This window comes from Cannabis sativa, chromosome 4 (assembly GCF_029168945.1).
Source record: "Cannabis sativa cultivar Pink pepper isolate KNU-18-1 chromosome 4, ASM2916894v1, whole genome shotgun sequence".
Classification (NCBI taxonomy): Eukaryota; Viridiplantae; Streptophyta; class Magnoliopsida; order Rosales; family Cannabaceae; genus Cannabis; species Cannabis sativa.
Window position 1 is genome coordinate 48,818,872 of NC_083604.1, and position 18,986 is coordinate 48,837,857.

The 18,986-nt window shown below is 33.2% G+C and overlaps 2 protein-coding genes across 2 annotated transcripts; both read left to right on the plus strand.

Annotated features, from left to right (window-relative positions):
* The first annotated feature begins 1,524 nt into the window (after nt 1-1,524).
* LOC115712984 (probable methyltransferase PMT26) lies at nt 1,525-5,964 on the plus strand. Its single transcript, XM_030641440.2, has 9 exons — nt 1,525-1,728; nt 2,036-3,092; nt 3,231-3,380; nt 3,636-3,906; nt 4,075-4,185; nt 4,280-4,454; nt 4,673-4,945; nt 5,095-5,289; nt 5,370-5,964. Exons 2-9 carry the CDS (start codon nt 2,067-2,069, stop codon nt 5,596-5,598), a joined length of 2,430 nt encoding a protein of 809 aa, XP_030497300.2. The 5' UTR covers nt 1,525-1,728; nt 2,036-2,066; the 3' UTR covers nt 5,599-5,964.
* Nucleotides 5,965-8,308: 2,344 nt separating this feature from the next.
* LOC115712985 (nuclear transcription factor Y subunit B-7) lies at nt 8,309-10,056 on the plus strand. Its single transcript, XM_030641441.2, has one exon. The coding sequence runs from the start codon at nt 8,976-8,978 to the stop codon at nt 9,705-9,707; it is 732 nt and encodes a 243-aa protein (XP_030497301.2). The 5' UTR covers nt 8,309-8,975; the 3' UTR covers nt 9,708-10,056.
* The last annotated feature ends 8,930 nt before the right edge of the window (nt 10,057-18,986 follow it).

Sequence of the window (18,986 nt, forward strand, 5' to 3'; positions counted from 1 at the left end):
ATAACAACACCAGGTCAAGTTATTATTAAGTTTTATTTTGATAAAAAAAACCAGCTCAATATATTATATTTTATTTAATTTTGAAAAATCAAGGTTCAAATTGTCATTTAACAAAATAGGAGGTCCAATCAATAACTTATGCAAAACACAGTAAAGATTTTTACACCACGTACTGAAATTTTAAACTTTTTTATTTTTTTATTGTGGGGCAGAATATTTTTAAAAAATACTATGTAAGTTTTATACTATATACTGTGTTAAGTTTTCACGGTTGTTTTTTAGTTGTTTCACTGTTGTTTTAATTGCTCTATTTTGCTGTTTTATAAAAAAAAAATACCTTTTGTAAAAAAATTCTGTATATGACAGTAAAATTATAAACTTTTGCCTAAAATTTAATATTTTTTGTAAAGCCCTAACATAGTATTTAAAATAGTATTCCTAATTTTTTTTTTTATATATTTTTTTTTTAAGAAACATTGAATTTGACTTTATAGAAAATAGGTACGATCTTTTTTTTTTTTTTGAAAAGGAACGATAACAATACAATTTGGACTACTTTCTCTATCTTTCTTATTCACACCACACCACCATAAATGAAAGTGATTTTGTACCATAACACATTGAATTTGATGACAAACTTCCTACAATTTATGATACTAGTAGGATGGATTGCACGAGAAATGCTAAATGGTACTAGTGGTGTTTAGTATCTTCTTATGTGTCAATATTGTTATTGGTTTAATTAAGTATCGAGTCCCATATAATTTAATATAATAGCTTTTAAGGAGTATCGCTAGCCAATCGCAACGCGACATGTCAAAAAAATGCTAAACACTACTGGTACCTAATAGCAATACTCTCGATTGCTCTGCAATATTAATTTTTTTTTTAAGAGAAATAAACTTAGACCTTTTTAGACTTAGAGAAAAACTTATCTTGTGTAGTAATAAATTATTATTAGACTTACATTATTATTTTGTGTTGTAAATTTTAAATTTAATTATATAACTTGTAAATTTATTTTTAATTTAATCTTATTATCATAATTAAAATAATAATTACATTCCACTAGAATTTTTGGAAAATTATTCAAATTAATATATGTGATACGTATATATATTTGCATTTATTTAAAAAAGAAAAAAAAAGTAACAAATCTCGGTAAATATGCATAATTTTTTTTTTTTTATTATTACTATTAATATTTTTTTTTTAAATAAAATTTTACTTGGACTCATAAAAAATTAACCACTTGGGGCTAGCTCAACATGTTGTAATATATAAACGCTTAAATCAAAAAAAAAAAAAAACTTAGAGCAAAAGGAGACAATTACCCTAAATAAAATGATATTAAAATTATTGAATTTAAGCACATTTGTCAAATTTCATGTAATTTTACTAATTCTCTGGTAGTAAATTATGCTCCTTAAACTTTACCATAATTTAATATTTAAAATTTTTTAACAAAAAAATCCTAATTAACAATTTATTTTGAGGAATAATTATTAAAATAAAAATTAAGAGTAAGCAATCGAGAAAATTCCGCGAGTGAGGATAGTGGAGGTGCATCTAATAAATCTCCCTTAACTCTCACTCAGTTTCTCTTGCAATCAACTCAAACTCCCATCATTTTCGTCTCTTTCCCTCTCTCTCTTCACATAATGTGGAGAGTATAGCTCTCATCAGCTGGTTTTTCAGATCTCATTCATTTTCTCACTCCACAACCAGGTAACCTTGGTTATCAGATCTTGGTTTTTTTTTTTTTTTCTCTTACAGATCTTGCTTGATTTCTCATTTTCGACCTCTTCGTTAGCATTGCTTGCATTTTTCTGATTACCATCGGTTTGATTTCAATTTTCGCTTATCGTTTTCTGTTTTCATGGCATTTTGATAAGCTTGTTTGGTAGATTTTGTTTTTGTAGTTAGATACTATTGTTGTTGCTGTGGTACTAGTGACAGATCTTGAGAATTTTGATGGATCTGTACGATTAAGAATTGGTGGTTTTAATCGATTTACTTTTTGTTTGAATTTCAGTTGTTTGGGATTAGGAGTGTCATTTTGAAGTATGGCGTTAGGAAAGTATACTAGAGTAGACAACAGGAGGTCGTCTTCGGGCTATTGCTCGACGGTGACGATTGTGGTGTTCGTGGCATTATGTTTGGTTGGAGTTTGGATGATGACATCTTCGTCGGTGGTTCCTGTTCAGAATGCGGATGTTTCTGAGGAGAATAGGAATGATGTTAAGGAACAGAGTAGGGTTGAAGTGCCGGAGCAAGTGAGTGAGAGCAACGTGAGCAATGATGGCAATACTAAGCAGTTTGAAGATAACCCAGGTGATTTGACGGAGGATGCGACAAAGGGAGATGGCAATGGAAGTGGTAATAATAATAGTAATCAGGAAGAGGAAAAGCCTGAAGGGAAACCCGAAGAGAATTCTGAGGAGAAACCTGAAGAGAAGCAAGAGGAGAAAATTGAAGAAAAGCCTGAAGATGGAGGTAATCAGACGGAAGAAGGTGATTCCAAGAGGGAAAATACAGAGTCCAATTCAGAAGATGGAGAGAATGATAATAAGTCTAATTCAGATGAGAACCAGAAGAAATCCGATTCAGATGATGAGGAAAAGAAACAAGAGAATACAGAGGAAACAAAGGATGAAGAGAAGATAGAGGAGAAAGTGGATCAAAATGATAACAAGGATACCGATGGTAACTCTGGTGAGAATAAAGAAAATGATCAGTCCAAAAACCAGGGTTCAAATGAGGTGTTCCCTTCTGGGGCTCAATCTGAACTTTTGAATGAAACTTCTACTGAAAACGGTGCTTGGAAAACTCAGGCTGCAGAGTCAAAGAATGAAAAGGAGACTCAACTTACTTCAAATCAGAAAACTGTTTATACTTGGAAACTGTGTAATTCAACGGCTGGATCTGATTTTATTCCATGCCTTGATAATTTGCAAGCTATTAGGAGTCTTCCAAGTACCAAGCATTACGAACATCGGGAGAGACACTGTCCTGAAGAGGCCCCCACATGCCTTGTTCCTCTTCCAGAAGGATATAAACGCACAATTCAGTGGCCTAAGAGCAGGGAAAAGGTACTCTAGTTACTATGCAATCTCGTCTTTGACATTGTCTTTTCCCTGATTTTAATTGAGAATATCTGTGAATGTTTTTGATTTGTCTTTTTCTAAATTTCTGTATCAACGATAAATTTGTAATGTCCGTTGCTTCAGATATGGTACTCCAATGTTCCCCATACTAAGCTTGCACAAATTAAAGGACATCAGAATTGGGTGAAAGTTACTGGTGAATATCTTACTTTTCCTGGTGGTGGAACACAGTTCAAGCATGGTGCTCTTCATTACATTGATTTTATACAGGAGGTAACTGACTATGGCTACTTTCCTGGTGGTGAATCACTCTTTATTCATATTGCTTAATTAATTTTCTTTGTTTAGAAATATTGACATGTTCTAGTAATTAATGATTAAGAGAAACACATCCACCTCTGGATTCTAATGGATACAATTCTATTTTGGAATAACCTGGGTTCTCACCTTGAAGAAACAAATATGGAATGTTCTTCTTACTGTTCTCTGACTAAATTAGCTTTGTTATAAAATTTCTTTCTCATGCAGACTGTGCCCGACATTGCTTGGGGAAAACGTTCCCGTGTTGTTTTGGATGTTGGATGTGGTGTTGCAAGTTTTGGGGGCTTTCTCTTTGACAGAGATGTACTCACCATGTCCCTTGCCCCAAAAGACGAACATGAAGCTCAAGTTCAGTTTGCACTTGAAAGGGGAATTCCTGCAATATCTGCTGTGATGGGTACAAAGCGGCTTCCCTTTCCAGGACGAGTCTTTGATATTGTACACTGTGCCCGCTGCAGGGTTCCATGGCACATAGAAGGTAAAAATTGTACTATTTTATGGAGAAATCATGTTTAGAGTTCAGGTTCAGGCAGTTCAGCTTGGTATACTTATTTTATTACATCCTTGGCAGTGCCATACTTCTTTTTTCTCTTTTTTTTTTTTGCTGCTTTTAAGATTTTGACCTGACTACAAATTCTATGTGAAGGTGGTAAGCTTCTTTTAGAGTTGAATCGTTTATTGCGACCTGGTGGTTTCTTCGTGTGGTCTGCAACCCCAATTTATCAGAAGCTGCCTGAAGATGTTGAAATATGGGAAGGTATACAAATTGATTTCATATTCTTGATGTTCATGTTTTGTTTGCTTAGTGCTTTCTTATAATAATTTAAGTATTGTATGTCCACTATTTGCAGCCATGAAGAAATTGACAAAAGCGATGTGCTGGGAAGTGGTTTCAATTAACAAAGACACAGTGAATGGTGTGGGTGTAGCTATATACAAGAAGCCTACTTCCAATGAATGTTATGAGCAACGAATGAAAAATGAGCCTCCAACCTGTCCTGTCACCGATGATCCAAATGCAGCTTGGTAGTGCTTTTATTATATAAATTTTTAAATACAAGAAAAGTGTTTCAAGTATGAAAAAATTGTTTCATCTGAGTTTTCTTCATTTAAGGATAGAAACTCTTTGCTTTTGTCGGAACAAAAGTTAGACAATTGAAATCCCTGAATCTTCCCCAAGACTTTCTTGACAACAGTGTTTCTGATCGTGCTGACTATTATCCTGGTCTGTTTATTTCCCATAGGTATGTTCCACTGGAAGCATGCATGCACAAAGTGCCAACTGATTCATCTGAGCGTGGAGCTAAGTGGCCTGAGCAATGGCCTGCAAGGTTGGACAAACCACCTTACTGGTTGTCGAGCTCCCAGGTTGGAGTTTATGGAAAAGCCGCTCCTGAAGATTTCTCTGCAGACTATAAGCACTGGACACGTGTAGTCAGCAAGTCATATCTCAACGGAATGGGAATTGATTGGTCAACTGTTAGAAATGTCATGGACATGAGAGCTGTCTATGGAGGGTAAGCGAAATTGTGTCAGTGGGTTAAGTGTTGTAAATAGCATTAGTTTTTTTAAATTATGAAGTGATTTCAATGGGTTTTCATCTGATGCATTGCAAATTTATGCTTTTGCCAACGTAAATTTAGTTCTGACATCTATGTGTTACCAGATTTGCTGCTGCTTTGAAGGATTTGAACATTTGGGTTATGAATGTGGTCACAATAGACTCTCCAGATACGCTACCTATAATTTATGAGAGAGGTCTATTTGGTATGTACCATGATTGGTGCGAGTCATTCAGTACTTATCCCAGGACCTATGATCTTCTCCATGCTGACCATCTATTCTCTAAGCTTAAATCGAGGTCAGTCAACATTCTTATTCCCATTTTCCAACTGGTGAAACATTTTAGTATGTTTTCTAACTCTCGTATTAATGTTACAGGTGCAGTATAGTAGGTGTACTTGCAGAAGTTGATCGGATCCTGAGACCTGAAGGAAAGTTTATTGTACGCGACACTGTTGAGATCATTAACGAGTTGGAGAGCATGGCAAAGTCCATGCAGTGGGAGGTTCGATTGACCTACTCGAAGGAGAATGAAGGTTTACTTTGTGTCCAGAAATCCATGTGGCGACCTAATGAATCCGAGACACTCAAGTATGCCATTGCTTAACCTTGTCCTAGGAAGTTCCCTTCCATTCTTGAGGGTGTAACACCCCAATGAGTTTTAGGTATTCTTTTGCTTTGGTAGCTAAATGTTTAAGTAATGGTGACTGCCCCAAACTTCACATATTATATCTTTAGCTTATGTATCACATATTAGTTAGGCTTTTTTCCATTGCCCGCTATTAATTCATTGTTTCGTTGGATATATAATTTTGATGTCATTACGAATATGAGTGTCGAGTGCTCGTGGCTGTGAATTTCATTGTAGTACATGTTTACTAATAGATTTGATGGAAAGAAATGAATACCTTCTTGCAAATGTAAAGTCCATTGATGAGATACTTGATTTATAATGAAAATGTATTGCTATCAATTTTTATTGTTTGTTCTATTTGAGGTGATCATATAAGCAAACTAGCATCAATGGAGTTGCAAACACTATTTTAAGACACCACTATTAAAATAGATGTTTTCTTTACTCTCTCTCTCTCTCTCTCTCTCTCTTTTTTTTTTTTTTTTTTTTTTTTTTTTTATTATCAGAAAAGAGAATATATGAAAACCACAAAAATGACCTCCCAAGAGTTTAAAACACCAAAAATATTAGCATGACTAGGGGTGTTTATCTAATTCAATCCGCATTATTTTGTTCATAGTGCATTTGATCTGTACTAAGTGTGAATTTTAAATTTTGAATCCAATTCAATTCGCGTAATAGTTTAAATTTAATCCAATTTAATCCGTAAAAGTGCAGATCATATCAGTTATTTTGGATTGATTATTTTTTAATATTAAATTATTTAATTTTATCAAATTATATATATTTTTTCATATAACGAACAAGAAAATAAAATAAATTATTGTTATTTTATGTCTTCAACAATAATTTAAAATAAATAAAATAACAAATAACAAATTCAAATGATGAAAAAAAATTGCATGTATAAAGAAAAAATTATTTTAAATTGTACGTTGAAAAAAAATTATACATAACAATGGAACATACATTTGATCTTTTAAGTTTTGAAATATAATTGTATTATATGTATTAGACTTTTAAATGATTATTATCTTTACATTTTAGTTGTAGATATAATTTTTTTTTTATTTTTTTTTTTATAAATATGTGGATTGGATTGGATCGCTTACTTTTACATGTCAATCAACATCCTATCCACACAAGTGCCGCTTTTGAATTTTCCAATCATTCAATCCGCACAAGTATGGATATCCACACTTTGTGAATTAGATTGGATCGTGCAGATTAAATTGAATCGGATATTTTATAAACACTCTTAGACATAGCCACGCTATAAGATGCTCTTATTTAAAGAAGATTAGCTAAACCCACAAACCTTTTCTACTCAAGACAATTATGATATCATGCGACATTATTTTTGTAAAGATAGGAGAAAAAAATCAATTTTTTTGTAAATTTTCCTCTCTAAGGATGCGATTGGAAGTTGGATTTTACCAAGAAAAAGAAAAAAAGTGTAATAATTATTTTTTGGAAATCCATAAAACATGAGAGATAAAAGTAATAAAAAAAAGTTGAAATGTAAAATGACTCTAAATGTAAAAATAAAAGTGGGGAAATTTACAAAAATACCGACTTTTGACCCAATTTTTTTAAAAATACTGCCACACGGCAGAAATTACTTTTATACTGTCTTGGCCAATTTTTTTTTCTTTTATACTATAAACACCAAAAAGAAAATGAGGCCTCTATCTTCTACACCCACGGACAGAACCACCACAGGAAGGAACACTAGGACAATCGAAAAACAACCATTAATTCTGGTGAGATTGAGAAAAATAAAGTAAAATCTACGTCAAATAAATAATCATGGCAAAACAACTGTAAAACAACAATAAAACAAATCAAACAAAAGAAAGGAAAACATGATTAAAAAAAACTAAAAATGTTTTGCACAGTCTCAATATCTAACGCAATAACAGTTATATTTGCAAGTCCAATCTTAAAAAATCAGAACAAAAAAGCTACTAAAACAATATAAAAACAAATGTAAAATAATAAGCAAATATAACCAATTAAAAAAACATAAAAGAACCACACACCTCAAAACTTTTTTTTTCTAGTGAGCTCGTCGAATATATTTTTTGGAGAACCAAAATAAAAAAATAACCACAAAATAACCATAGAGAAGGAAGAAAAAATGTATTTTATAGCCTCTATCTTCCACACCTACGGATAGAACTATCACAACACCACGAGAACACTCAGAAAATGATCATTAATTCCAGCAAAATGAAACAAGAACAGTAAAATCGACGTTAAAAAAAATAAATTATGGAAAAAAACCGTAAAACAACACTAAAATAACACAAAAAAAAAACTAAAAAACTAAAAAATAAACACAATATAATGCAGTATAAAACTTATAAAAATACACCTCTACAGGTTGTGTGCTTCAGTTGGAGTATTGTTTCTCTAAACTGCGTTCTATTGTTTTAAACGAGTTTATTAATTAATAAATCTCTTTTTTATTCAAAAAAAAAAAAAAACTTATAAAAATACACAGTAAAAAAGTAAAAAATACAACCTAGTAGAATTTTTGTGAAAAATTGAAAATTAGTATAATTTGTAAATTTCTCAAAAAAGAGCAACTTAAAGGAGAGAGCACCGAAAATTGATATTAAATTCAAACTAAAATTAAACAAAGAGAAAAATGTGGGGGAGGGATAGAGTTACTCTAGAAATTACTAGTAAAGAACCATGGCGAAAGAGGAAGAGAGAGGAAAAGATTGCCGAGTGAGGACAGCTTGGGTTTTTCTTTTCAATTTGGGCAAAATGATGTACATGTTGTTGAAAAGCCTTTTTAGTTGATTTGCTATGAGTCATGACTATCTGATTTGATTGAATGGGCCTCATCACTTAGCTTTATTTTTAAAGCCCAATTCCATAATACTTTTTTATAAGTGTTTTACGTGTGTATTATAGAAATCATATTGTCTTGTAATTTTCTAACTTATGCAAAATAAATAATAAAATTACAATAAGCAGATTGCAACTTACGAAAATGGTGATTGCAGCCGTCATGGGACATGGGGTATGATTTAGTCTTTTTCCTTTTGACTTATTTAAGAAAGAATTAAAAATAAAAAAATTAATTAAGCAACAAGTTAGCTTATAGCAAGGATTAGGTCTTCACAATAGTTAATTAAATAACCTTGTACAACAGATGGAACGAGTCCCTGGGACTTAAATGGTGAAAAACCAACCTCAGCCTTTCCTTTTGTTTTCCCTCTTCACTTGCCTATTTTTTAGCTTTATCTTTCCATTTATTCCCCAATTCCAAATACAAATCTCACATCACAATTAATCATCACTCTTCATTTTTCCAACATCACCAGTAAGAGAGTAAAATGAATGATGATCATGGCCTTCATCATAATCAACATCATCATCAATACCACCAAAGTTACTCAGATGGGCCAAGTGGGCTTGACGGAGGAAGCCCAGAAAGCCCATTATGTTTAAAGAACAACCCCACTACTAATACTTCCAAAACTCAGCACCCCATCAATACAAACAACAAAGAACAAGACAGGTTCCTCCCCATAGCTAACGTTGGTCGAATCATGAAGAAAATGATCCCTGGAAACGGAAAAATCTCCAAAGACGCAAAAGAAACCGTTCAAGAATGTGTCTCTGAGTTCATAAGCTTCGTTACTGGAGAAGCCTCCGACAAATGCCAGAGAGAAAAGAGGAAGACAATCAATGGAGACGATATCATCTGGGCTATCACAACTCTAGGTTTCGAGAACTATGTAGGCCCTCTCAAAGTTTACCTCGAAAAGTATCGAGAAATCGAAGGCGAAAAGCTTAACATTCCCAAACAACAGCGAAGTACTGATCAACAAAGGCAACTTATTCATCAACAGCAGCAACAACAATTATTATTAGACCATCATCATCATCATCAAGATCAACAAAGCAGTAATCATCTACTCCCCAACTTTAATGCTTTGTATTCGTCCACAAATCTGATACCCCAGCCGCCTTTTGTGGCCACAGAACATCAGCAGTTTCCGGGCTTGCCTGTGTTCTCACCTAGTTCTATTCCAAAGCTGCATCCACAAGATGTAGACTCATGATCCTTACGTTTGCATTGAATGGGATTTGCAGGTTTTGGGATCATGACGATCATATCTCTCTCACTTCTGAATAGTTTTTATATGCTTTTTTTTTTTTTAAAAAAAAAAAAATGAATGGAAAAAAGAAAGTAAATCATATGTTAAGTTCTAGGTTTTACTTTTGATCATACATTTGTTGTCATTTTTTATCTGTTCAAAATATATATAGATTCTTATAAAAATTACCCATAGGAAGGCGATATTTAAATAAGTTTATGGCTATTTTTTTAAGGATGTTTGCAAACCTTAGAGAAACACATGAAAATTAGGATATTGTTTTTATAAAAATATTAAAGGAGTTCTAAACAAATTTGTTACATCTTTCACATTATTATTATTATTATTATTATTATTATTATTATTATTATTATTATTATTATTATTATTATTATTATTATTATTATGGTGTGTGATCATTGGATCAATTTTTATTTATATTTGTTAATTTGTTATACTTTATGCAATTTTTTGTTCCTATATGGAGAATGTGGGTGGGTGACATTATTATTTATTTTAATAAAGTTAACAAATCAATAATTACTTTTAAATAGTTATGTTTTTTAAAGAACAAATAGTTATTCTTTTAGGGTTCGTTTGGTATGACATATTACACTATATTGTATTGTATAGTATTATATTGAATTGTATTTTATTTAATATTTTTATGTAAAATTATATATGTAGTATTGACTTTTAAGAATACCTAAATATACAATATATTAACTAGATGAGAGTTACGTGGCGAGCCATTGTTGGAGATTGCAGAGAAGGTTTTGATCTTCCAAGAATACACTATTTTCTAGAGTATTTTCTCTGATGGGGAAAGAGAGAATACAGAAACCCTCTTGGGGACCACTACCTATTTATAGACTCATCTTAGAATGAGTTTTGGGTATTTATAATTTGGCCCCTCAACAAATTATAAATTAACTTATGGTATCTACACATTATTTCCATGACAATTTAATACCCTTTTGATACCCATAACATAATTGGTCACTTAATTTTGTATCACACTTTATAATAGCATATACATTATACATATGTGCCCACATAGGATTTTTAATCCAACAATCTCCCACTTGGGCAACATATGTTACCTGATAAATGTATAACCTTATGAGCTCAAAATTTGCTATTATGTAAAGGTATTCACAACAATCTCGTCCATCAACTATACCCATATAGGATCAAAGCGATTTTCGTCATATCAATCATGACTAAACCCATCAATGGTCACATATACAAATATAACCAAATGACATAGATCAATCATGGATGTGTAGCATGAAAATTACATGCAATGTGAACCGAACATGCCTATTTCCAACTGGTCCTCCTTAAACCAAAGTGAGGTCAAACTTAAACATAACAAAACAGAGTGAATAAACTGAAAACTTTATTTCTGATCAGAAAATAACCAAATACATAAATGTCTTAAACAAACATAAAGCAAAGAGAATACAAACTCCCACTAAATCATGATATATCCTCAAGTAATACTACACCCATATGAGCAGTGTGCTCATGAAAGACCTTGGGTGGTAATCCTTTTGTGAGCGGATCCGCTATCATGGAGTTTGTCCCAATATGCTCTATGGAAATCTGTCCACTCTGCACTCTTTCTTTCACAACTAGGAACTTTATGTCAATATGCTTTGACTTGGATGAGCTCCTATTGTTATTGGAATACAGCACTGCTGATTTATTGTCACAGAATATCTTAAGTGGTCTTTCAACATTCTCCAAAATACGCAGCCTAGTGACAAAGTTTCTCAGCCATATTCCCTGATTTGATGCCTCATAACACGCTACGAATTCAGCTGCCATAGTGGAAGAAGCTACAAGTGTCTGTTTGACACTTTTCCAGGATATAGCTCCTCCACCTAACAAGAAAATGTAGCCTGATGTAGACCTTTTGCTATCTTGGCATCCAGCGAAATCAGAATCAGAATACCCTACGACCTCCAAATGATCTGATTTCCTGTATGTGAGCATGTAATCTTTTGTTCTCTGAAGATACCTCATAACCCTCTTGGCTGCTATCCAATGGTCCATACCAGGGCTGCTTAAATATCTGCCTAACATCCCAACAATGTACGCAATATCTGGACGCGTACATACCTGAAGATACATTAGACTCCCTATAACTGATGCATAGGGAATCTTTTTCATTTCCTGAATTTCAAGGCTGCTTTTAGGGCATTGTCTAAGACTGAATTTGTCTCCTTTAGCAACAGGGGTATCACCTGGTCTACAATCTTGCATGCCAAATCTTTTGAGTACTTTATCGATATAGCTCTTTTGTGATAATCCAAGAATACCCCGAGAACGATCTCGACGTATTTGAATTCCTAATACAAAAGAGGCGTCACCAAGATCTTTCATCTCAAATTGCTTAGATAAAAATCTCTTGGTTTCGTGCAATAAGCCTATATCATTAGTAGCAAGCAATATGTCATCGACATATAGAACCAGAAATATGTATTTACTCCCACTGAACTTGTGATATACACAATCATCAATAATATTCATCTCAAAACCAAATGAGATAATTACTTGGTGAAACTTGTGATACCACTGACGAGAAGCTTGCTTGAGTCCATAGATGGATTTCTTTAATTTGCAAACCATATTCTTTGGGTCACCAACCACAAAGTTTTCTGGTTGCTCCATATAAATTGTCTCATCAATGTCGCCATTGAGAAACGCTGTTTTAACATCCATCTGATGTAACTCAAGGTCAAAATGAGCAACAAGTGCCAATATTATCCTAAAAGAGTCTTTCGATGAAACCGGAGAGAAAGTCTCTGTATAATCAATGCCTTGTTTCTGAGTATAGCCTTTTGCTACAAGACGTGCCTTAAATCTCACCACATTACCATATTCATCCTTCTTGGTTTTAAGTATCCACTTACAACCAATTGGTTTTACACCTTCTGGTAATGGGACAACTTCCCAAACTTTATTGTCTTGCATAGACTTATTCTCTTCATCCATGGCATCAATCCACTTTTGAGAGTTAGAACTTTTCATGGCCTGATGCAAGTTGATTGGATCATCTTCCATCATTCCAATTTCATCCTCATGTTCTTGAAGAAATACAAAATAGTCATCTGAAATAGCATTTCTTCTCTCTCTCTCTTGTGGACCTCCTTAATGGCTCTTGTTCTTGAGGGTGTTGAATTTGTTCTTCTGGAACAATAGCCTCATTTTGATTTGGGAGTTGTTCAACATTATCTTGTTGAGGTTCCGGATTCATTTCTTGATCAATGATAGGTGTGGAAGCCTGAACATTGTCTAAAATGATAGTAGGAACTGAGTTTGAATTCAATTCCTCCTCAAAAACAATGTCTCTTACCTTATTTCTCCCCCCAAATTCAACATCCTCAAAAAATGTTGCAGCACCCGTCTCAAAAATATTTCTGACAGTGGGATCATAAAACTTATAGCCCCTAGATCGCTCAGAATAACCAATAAAGTAGCTGCTAACTGTTTTGGAGTCCAATTTATTTTCATGTGGCCTATAAGGCCTTGCCTCAGCTGGACATCCCCAAATGTGAAAATGCTTTAGACTAGGCTTTCGACCTGTCCAAAGCTCATAAGGTGTTTTTGCAACTGCTTTACTTGGTACTCTATTCAGAATGTAAGCTGTTGTCTTTAATGCTTCTTCCCAGAGGGACTCAGGTAAGGTAGAATGAGCGATCATGCTCCTTACCATATCCTTAAGAGTCCTATTTCGTCTCTCAGCAACACCATTCATGCTAGGTGATCCTGGCATGGTGTACTGTGGGACAATACCACATTCCTCTAGGAATTTAGCAAATGGTCCTGGACGTTGTTCACCTGAGCCATCATATCTACCGTAGTACTCACCACCACGATCAGATTTGACGTTCTTAATCCTTTTGTTGAGTTGATTCTCAACTTCAGCTTTGTAAGCTTTGAACACATCCACAGACTGAGATTTTTCATGAATGAGATATAGGTACCCATAACGTGAGTAATCGTCTATGAATGATATAAAAAATTGTTGACCATTCCAAGATGCCGTAGGGAATGGCCCACAAATATCTGTGTGAATCAATTCTAAGACTTCTGAAGCTCTATTGGCACCTAATCTCTTAGTTTTGGTATGTTTTCCCTTGATACAATCTACACAGACATTGAAATCTGTGAAAGTCAAGAGACTCTAAAATGTCATCAGACACAAGACGCTCAATTCTACCTCTTGAGATATGATCTAAGCGTTTATGCCATAATGACGCTGAATTTCTTTATCTAATTTGCGTTAGTACCTCGTGATTCCACATGCAAGGTTTCATTATAGGATGCAATTGTTTCTAGCAAATAAAGATTGTCTTAAGTATTCAAATAACCAGTTCCAATAATATTTGAATTTAAAGACAAAGTAAACTTATTGTTTCCAAATGAACAAGAATATCCAAATTTGTCCAACAAAGAAGCGAAAACTAAATTTCGTCTAAAAGACGGCACAACAAAAGTGTCTTTCAAATCCAAATAAAAACCAGTTCCTAATAACAATCTGAAATGCCCAATTGCTTCCACTTCTACCGATTGTCCATCGCCCACAAAGATGTATCTTTCACCATTACTTGGCTTTCGGTAGCTCAGGCAACCTTGCATAGAAACGCTTATGTGAGTAGTAGCACCAGAATCTATCCACCAAGTGTTTCTAGGTACTGAAACTAAATTAACCTCAGAACAGACCAAAGCAAGATTAATACCTTTCTTTACACGACATGCGTGATATTTGGCACAATCTTTCTTCACATGTCCAGGTTGATTACAAAAGAAACAACCCTTAGAATCTTGTTGTTGTTTCATTTGAACTGGACCCTTAGCAACTTCATTCTCAAATTTTCTTTTCTTGCCCTTATCCTTAGGGGTAGTTTCCAAATGAGCACTTTCGATTTTGTCCTTTTTCAACCTTTCTTCCTCTTGCACACAATGAGAAATGAGCTCGTTGAGAGTCGATTTCTCCTTTTGACAGTTGTAACTAATTTTAAATTGGTTAAACTGTGGGGGAAGCGTTAACAAAACCATGAGTACAAGTACATCATCCGAAAGCTCAATCTTAAGTGTCCTTAATCTTGAGACAATATGATGCATTTCCATAATGTACTCCCTTACATTTCCTTGACCCTTATACTTCATGTTCATTAAAGAACCAAGAAATGTTGTCATTTCAACCTTATCGTTTTTAGCAAAACGTTCCTCAATTTGTTCAAGGAAATTCTTAGCCATAGTAACCCCTTCGGATTCTGTGCCCCAAAAGGCTTCTGGAATGCTGTGTTTCATAATCATTAGACTCATGCGATTTGAACGATCCCACTTCTCAAATTCCCTTTTATCATCATGGGAACTTTCCTTAGTGAGAGGTGCAGGTTGTTCATTCCTTAGTGCATGGTCTAAATCCATACATCCCAGAACTATAAGTAGGTTCCTTTTCCAATCCTTGAAATTGGTCCCATTAAGCATAGGAATAGAATTAATATTAGCAGATATTGAGGCAGCAGAAGATGAACTAGCTGAATATTGAACAAATAGAACAAGCTCACATTAATATGCATAATTTAACAATAAATTCAAAAATTGGTTAATCCCATCTCAAGATACCAAACACACATTAATATCAAGTCTTTGGACAGTAATATTAACTGTAAGCGGTACTCTTGGTGTAGCAATCAAATATTGACAATAAAACTGTGTCAAACAATAGGTCAATCTTTGGACTAACGTATTGCTCACACAAAATACCTTATAATTGTCACACATTTATCGTCACAGGTATATTTGAAATCTAGCATATACATTATACATATGTGCCCACATAGGATTTTTAATCCAACAGTTTTTGTTTAAGAATTCAGTAACTAAGCAACAACAACAACAATAGTAGATAGATCTATTTAAGTTTTTCATATTCGTAAAGATTATAAATCTAAACTTTTAATTTTCTTGATTTGAGATTTTGAATTGTTCTGATTTATTTGTTTATGAATTTATTGAAATACTTGAATATTTATTTGTTCTGATTTTGAATTCTTCTGATTTATTCATACTTGAATATTTATATTGATGATTGTTAATGAAATTAGTCTGTAGCTTTATGTTTCTAGAAAAAAAAGGTATTTTTTAATATAGAGCTTAAATTTTATATTGATGATTTTTTTTTAATTTAAAAAAAGATTGTTTAATTTTTTGGGTTTAATTATTGGGTATATTTTTAAATTTTTTGAAATTTGAAATCTTACACAATTAACATTTGGGGATATACGGTTTGTGAGAGAGATATGTGGCTAAGATGATTTTTTTTAATTTAAAATTTTATTTGTTAACGGGAGATCAAACCTATTAACATCGTTAAATTTAACAGAATATTCTTTTATTTTTAAGGTATATTCTGTTAAATCAAGAAATGCCATTAGATAGACACTTTTAATATATAAAGATATAAATTAAAGTTTAACATAACACTACTAAAAAAATCAACCAATATTTATCTATATAAATATATATTAGAGAAACTAGTATTTATATTAATTGTGTCGGTTATTACGTATATTGTAGACACAAAAGTGGTGAGTAATTTGCGTCGGTTAATAACCAATATTTATTGATTATTTGTGCCCGTTCCTAACCGACATTAATATTAGAAATTATGGTATCATTTGGTAACACTTTTATTTTCTAATTTTTTAATCACAAAATAAAAGTAAAATTTTTGTTTTTTAAAAACAAAAATGCGTTCTGTAACTAATTTTGTTTTTTGATTTTAAAAACAAAAAATAAAAGCGTGTTCTGTAAAGTTCATTTTTGTTTTTATTTTTTGATTATATTTAAGTCTGGTCTAGGTCTGGGGTCGGATTCAAGTTCGGGTCAAAGACCGGGTTCAACGCTAGGGTCGTGGGGGGGGGGGGATTTGGGTCGAGATTTGATCAGAGTCTAAAATATTGATTAAGAAAAAAAACTGTTTAAAAAAAAATATTAAAAGTGATTTTTTTTTTTCAAAATTTTGATTCTCAATTAAAAAATAAAAAGTTAAAACAGTTTTATAGAACAAGTTTTTGATAAATATTTTCACTTTTCTAATTTTAAAAACAAAAAAATTGATTAAAAAAGTGTTACCAAACGATACCTATATTTTTGCATATGCGTCGGTCTTGACATTATTTTTTTTTAAATTATTATACCAACACGACCACCACAATCCCAAAATTGAAAAAAAAAAATAGATCTAAACTAAACCACAAATCTAGATCTGATTTGAACTCAAATAAGAAAAAATGAAAAAAAAAAACAAAAAGAAGAAGGAAAAAGATAAATGGAGAAAAAACTTGATATTGTTTACACTAGGGAACCACACTAGCTGAGAAAACTAGTAGTCGTTAATCATCGAGCGAAGCACTTCGCTCAAACTGAGAGAACCACCGAGCGCCAATATCTTGAGAATCACCAAGCTGAGTGAACCACCTGGAAAGAAGAAATACAAAATGAGAGAGAGAGAGAGAGAGAGAGAGAGAGAGAGAGAGAGAGAGAGAGAGAGAGAGAGAGAGAGAGAGAGAGAGAGAGAGAGAGAGAGAGAGAGGTTGGGGTCATCAGGGATTATGATCGGTGAGGGCTTGGAGGTCATTGGGCTACGTCTATCGGGGCTGGGGGACAATCGGGGCTGTGGGCCAATGTTGGGGCCTAGGATTGGCAAGGAAACCGAAAAAGAGAGAGTATGAGAAAGAGATCAAGTGTGAGGGAGAGAAAGAAAGAGTGGCAGGTGAGTAGGGTAATGTGAGTTTGTGTAATATTTAAGGTTAGGATTTTGTTTTAGGGATGTAGCATGAGCTTTGGCCTATTTAACATTTGTAAATTTTTATTTTAGTTTTAGTTGCACTGGTTTTTTACTAAAGGAAAAGCTAAAAATGTTGGTTTTTAATCGACCCAAAGTAGTGTTCGTCACTCAACTGAAAAAAGTTTAAACTGGTATTTTTATTTTAGCTTTAGATATTGATTGACATGTTGACCGACACAAACTAAACATTTTGTAGTAGTGTGAACGTGAAATTCTTTTCATTTGGAACAATATCTAAAAGTTCACTACAAAAAATATTACTTTTAGTCACAAAAAAATATGTGACTAAAAATAAAAAAGTTGGGATTAATTATAAATTATCATTCATACGTTGTGACTAAAAGTGACTAAGGGCTAGTCTGGCACAACAGTGTTGTGGAGAAAAGCAATTGTAGCTGTGCTGTGAGAATAAATAGCTGCAACAAAACCGTGGAAAAAAGCTGAGCAAAGTGTTTGGTAATTAATAAATTTTAAAGTGTTGTAATATGTTAAGATTCTATTATATACGATAATGATAATTTTGTAATCTAGTTAATTATAATCACAATATATAAAAAAATTATTTATGTTATATAATTTTTTTTTTAAAAAATATTCTTAATTATTTTCTCCCAAAAGTATAAATTTATATATATTTGATAAAAATAAATTATAGTAGTTTTAAATTATATTCTTATCATATGTAAAAAAACATGCTTTTTATTTGTCCGTTAGTCCTAATTTTAACTGAGCCGTTTACTTTTTAAAATTGCCACGTGTTGAAATATTATTGGTCCAAATTATTATTTTAATTTTAAAGTAACAAGTGAAATCATTATGAAAACAATGTTATTTAAAAAATAGGAATAGGATAGTATACCCGATGAAGTAAAGTGGAGATGGAAGGAGCTGGGGAGGGGGGGTAGTCGGTGGTGGTGAGATGGCTTAGTGGAGTCATGCGTGTGTACCTTTGGTCGTTGCTGAGAGAGAAAAGGAAGGGTATGCTAGGGACGAACGGTGGGCAGACGAACGGTGGGCGGACGGACGGTGGGCAGATGGACAGTGGGCAGCGGACGGAGGGCGGGCGACTGACAGTCTTTCGAATCAGTGTCTGGCGGGGCTGGGTTTCGAAATGGGGATGGGTCTGCTCGGGTTTTGAATTGGGGGATATAGGACGCGTAAAAATGAAATTACACTTTGTAAAAATGGGGATGGGTTCGTTTCGGTTGACAGCCGTGACAAATATATTAACCTTAATTTTTAACCGAAGCAAAAGAAATTGGCTTCAATTTTCCACTGATGCAAAATATAAAAGATATTTTAAAAATTATCACATTTTACCTCGGTTCTACTTTTTGCATCGGGGTACGAGCCGATGCTAATTGTTATTTTTT

What these genes read in the sequence shown, in the direction of transcription:
- LOC115712984 (XM_030641440.2), top strand. Translation starts at nt 2,067, where the DNA reads ATGGCGTTAGGAAAGTATACTAGAGTAGACAACAGGAGGTCGTCTTCG. An exon ending in AGATGTTGAAATATGGGAAG is followed by an intron (nt 4,186 to 4,279) that starts GTATACAAATTG and finishes CACTATTTGCAG; the next exon opens with CCATGAAGAAATTGACAAAA. An exon ending in ATGAGAGCTGTCTATGGAGG is followed by an intron (nt 4,946 to 5,094) that starts GTAAGCGAAATT and finishes ATGTGTTACCAG; the next exon opens with ATTTGCTGCTGCTTTGAAGG.
- LOC115712985 (XM_030641441.2), top strand. Translation starts at nt 8,976, where the DNA reads ATGAATGATGATCATGGCCTTCATCATAATCAACATCATCATCAATAC.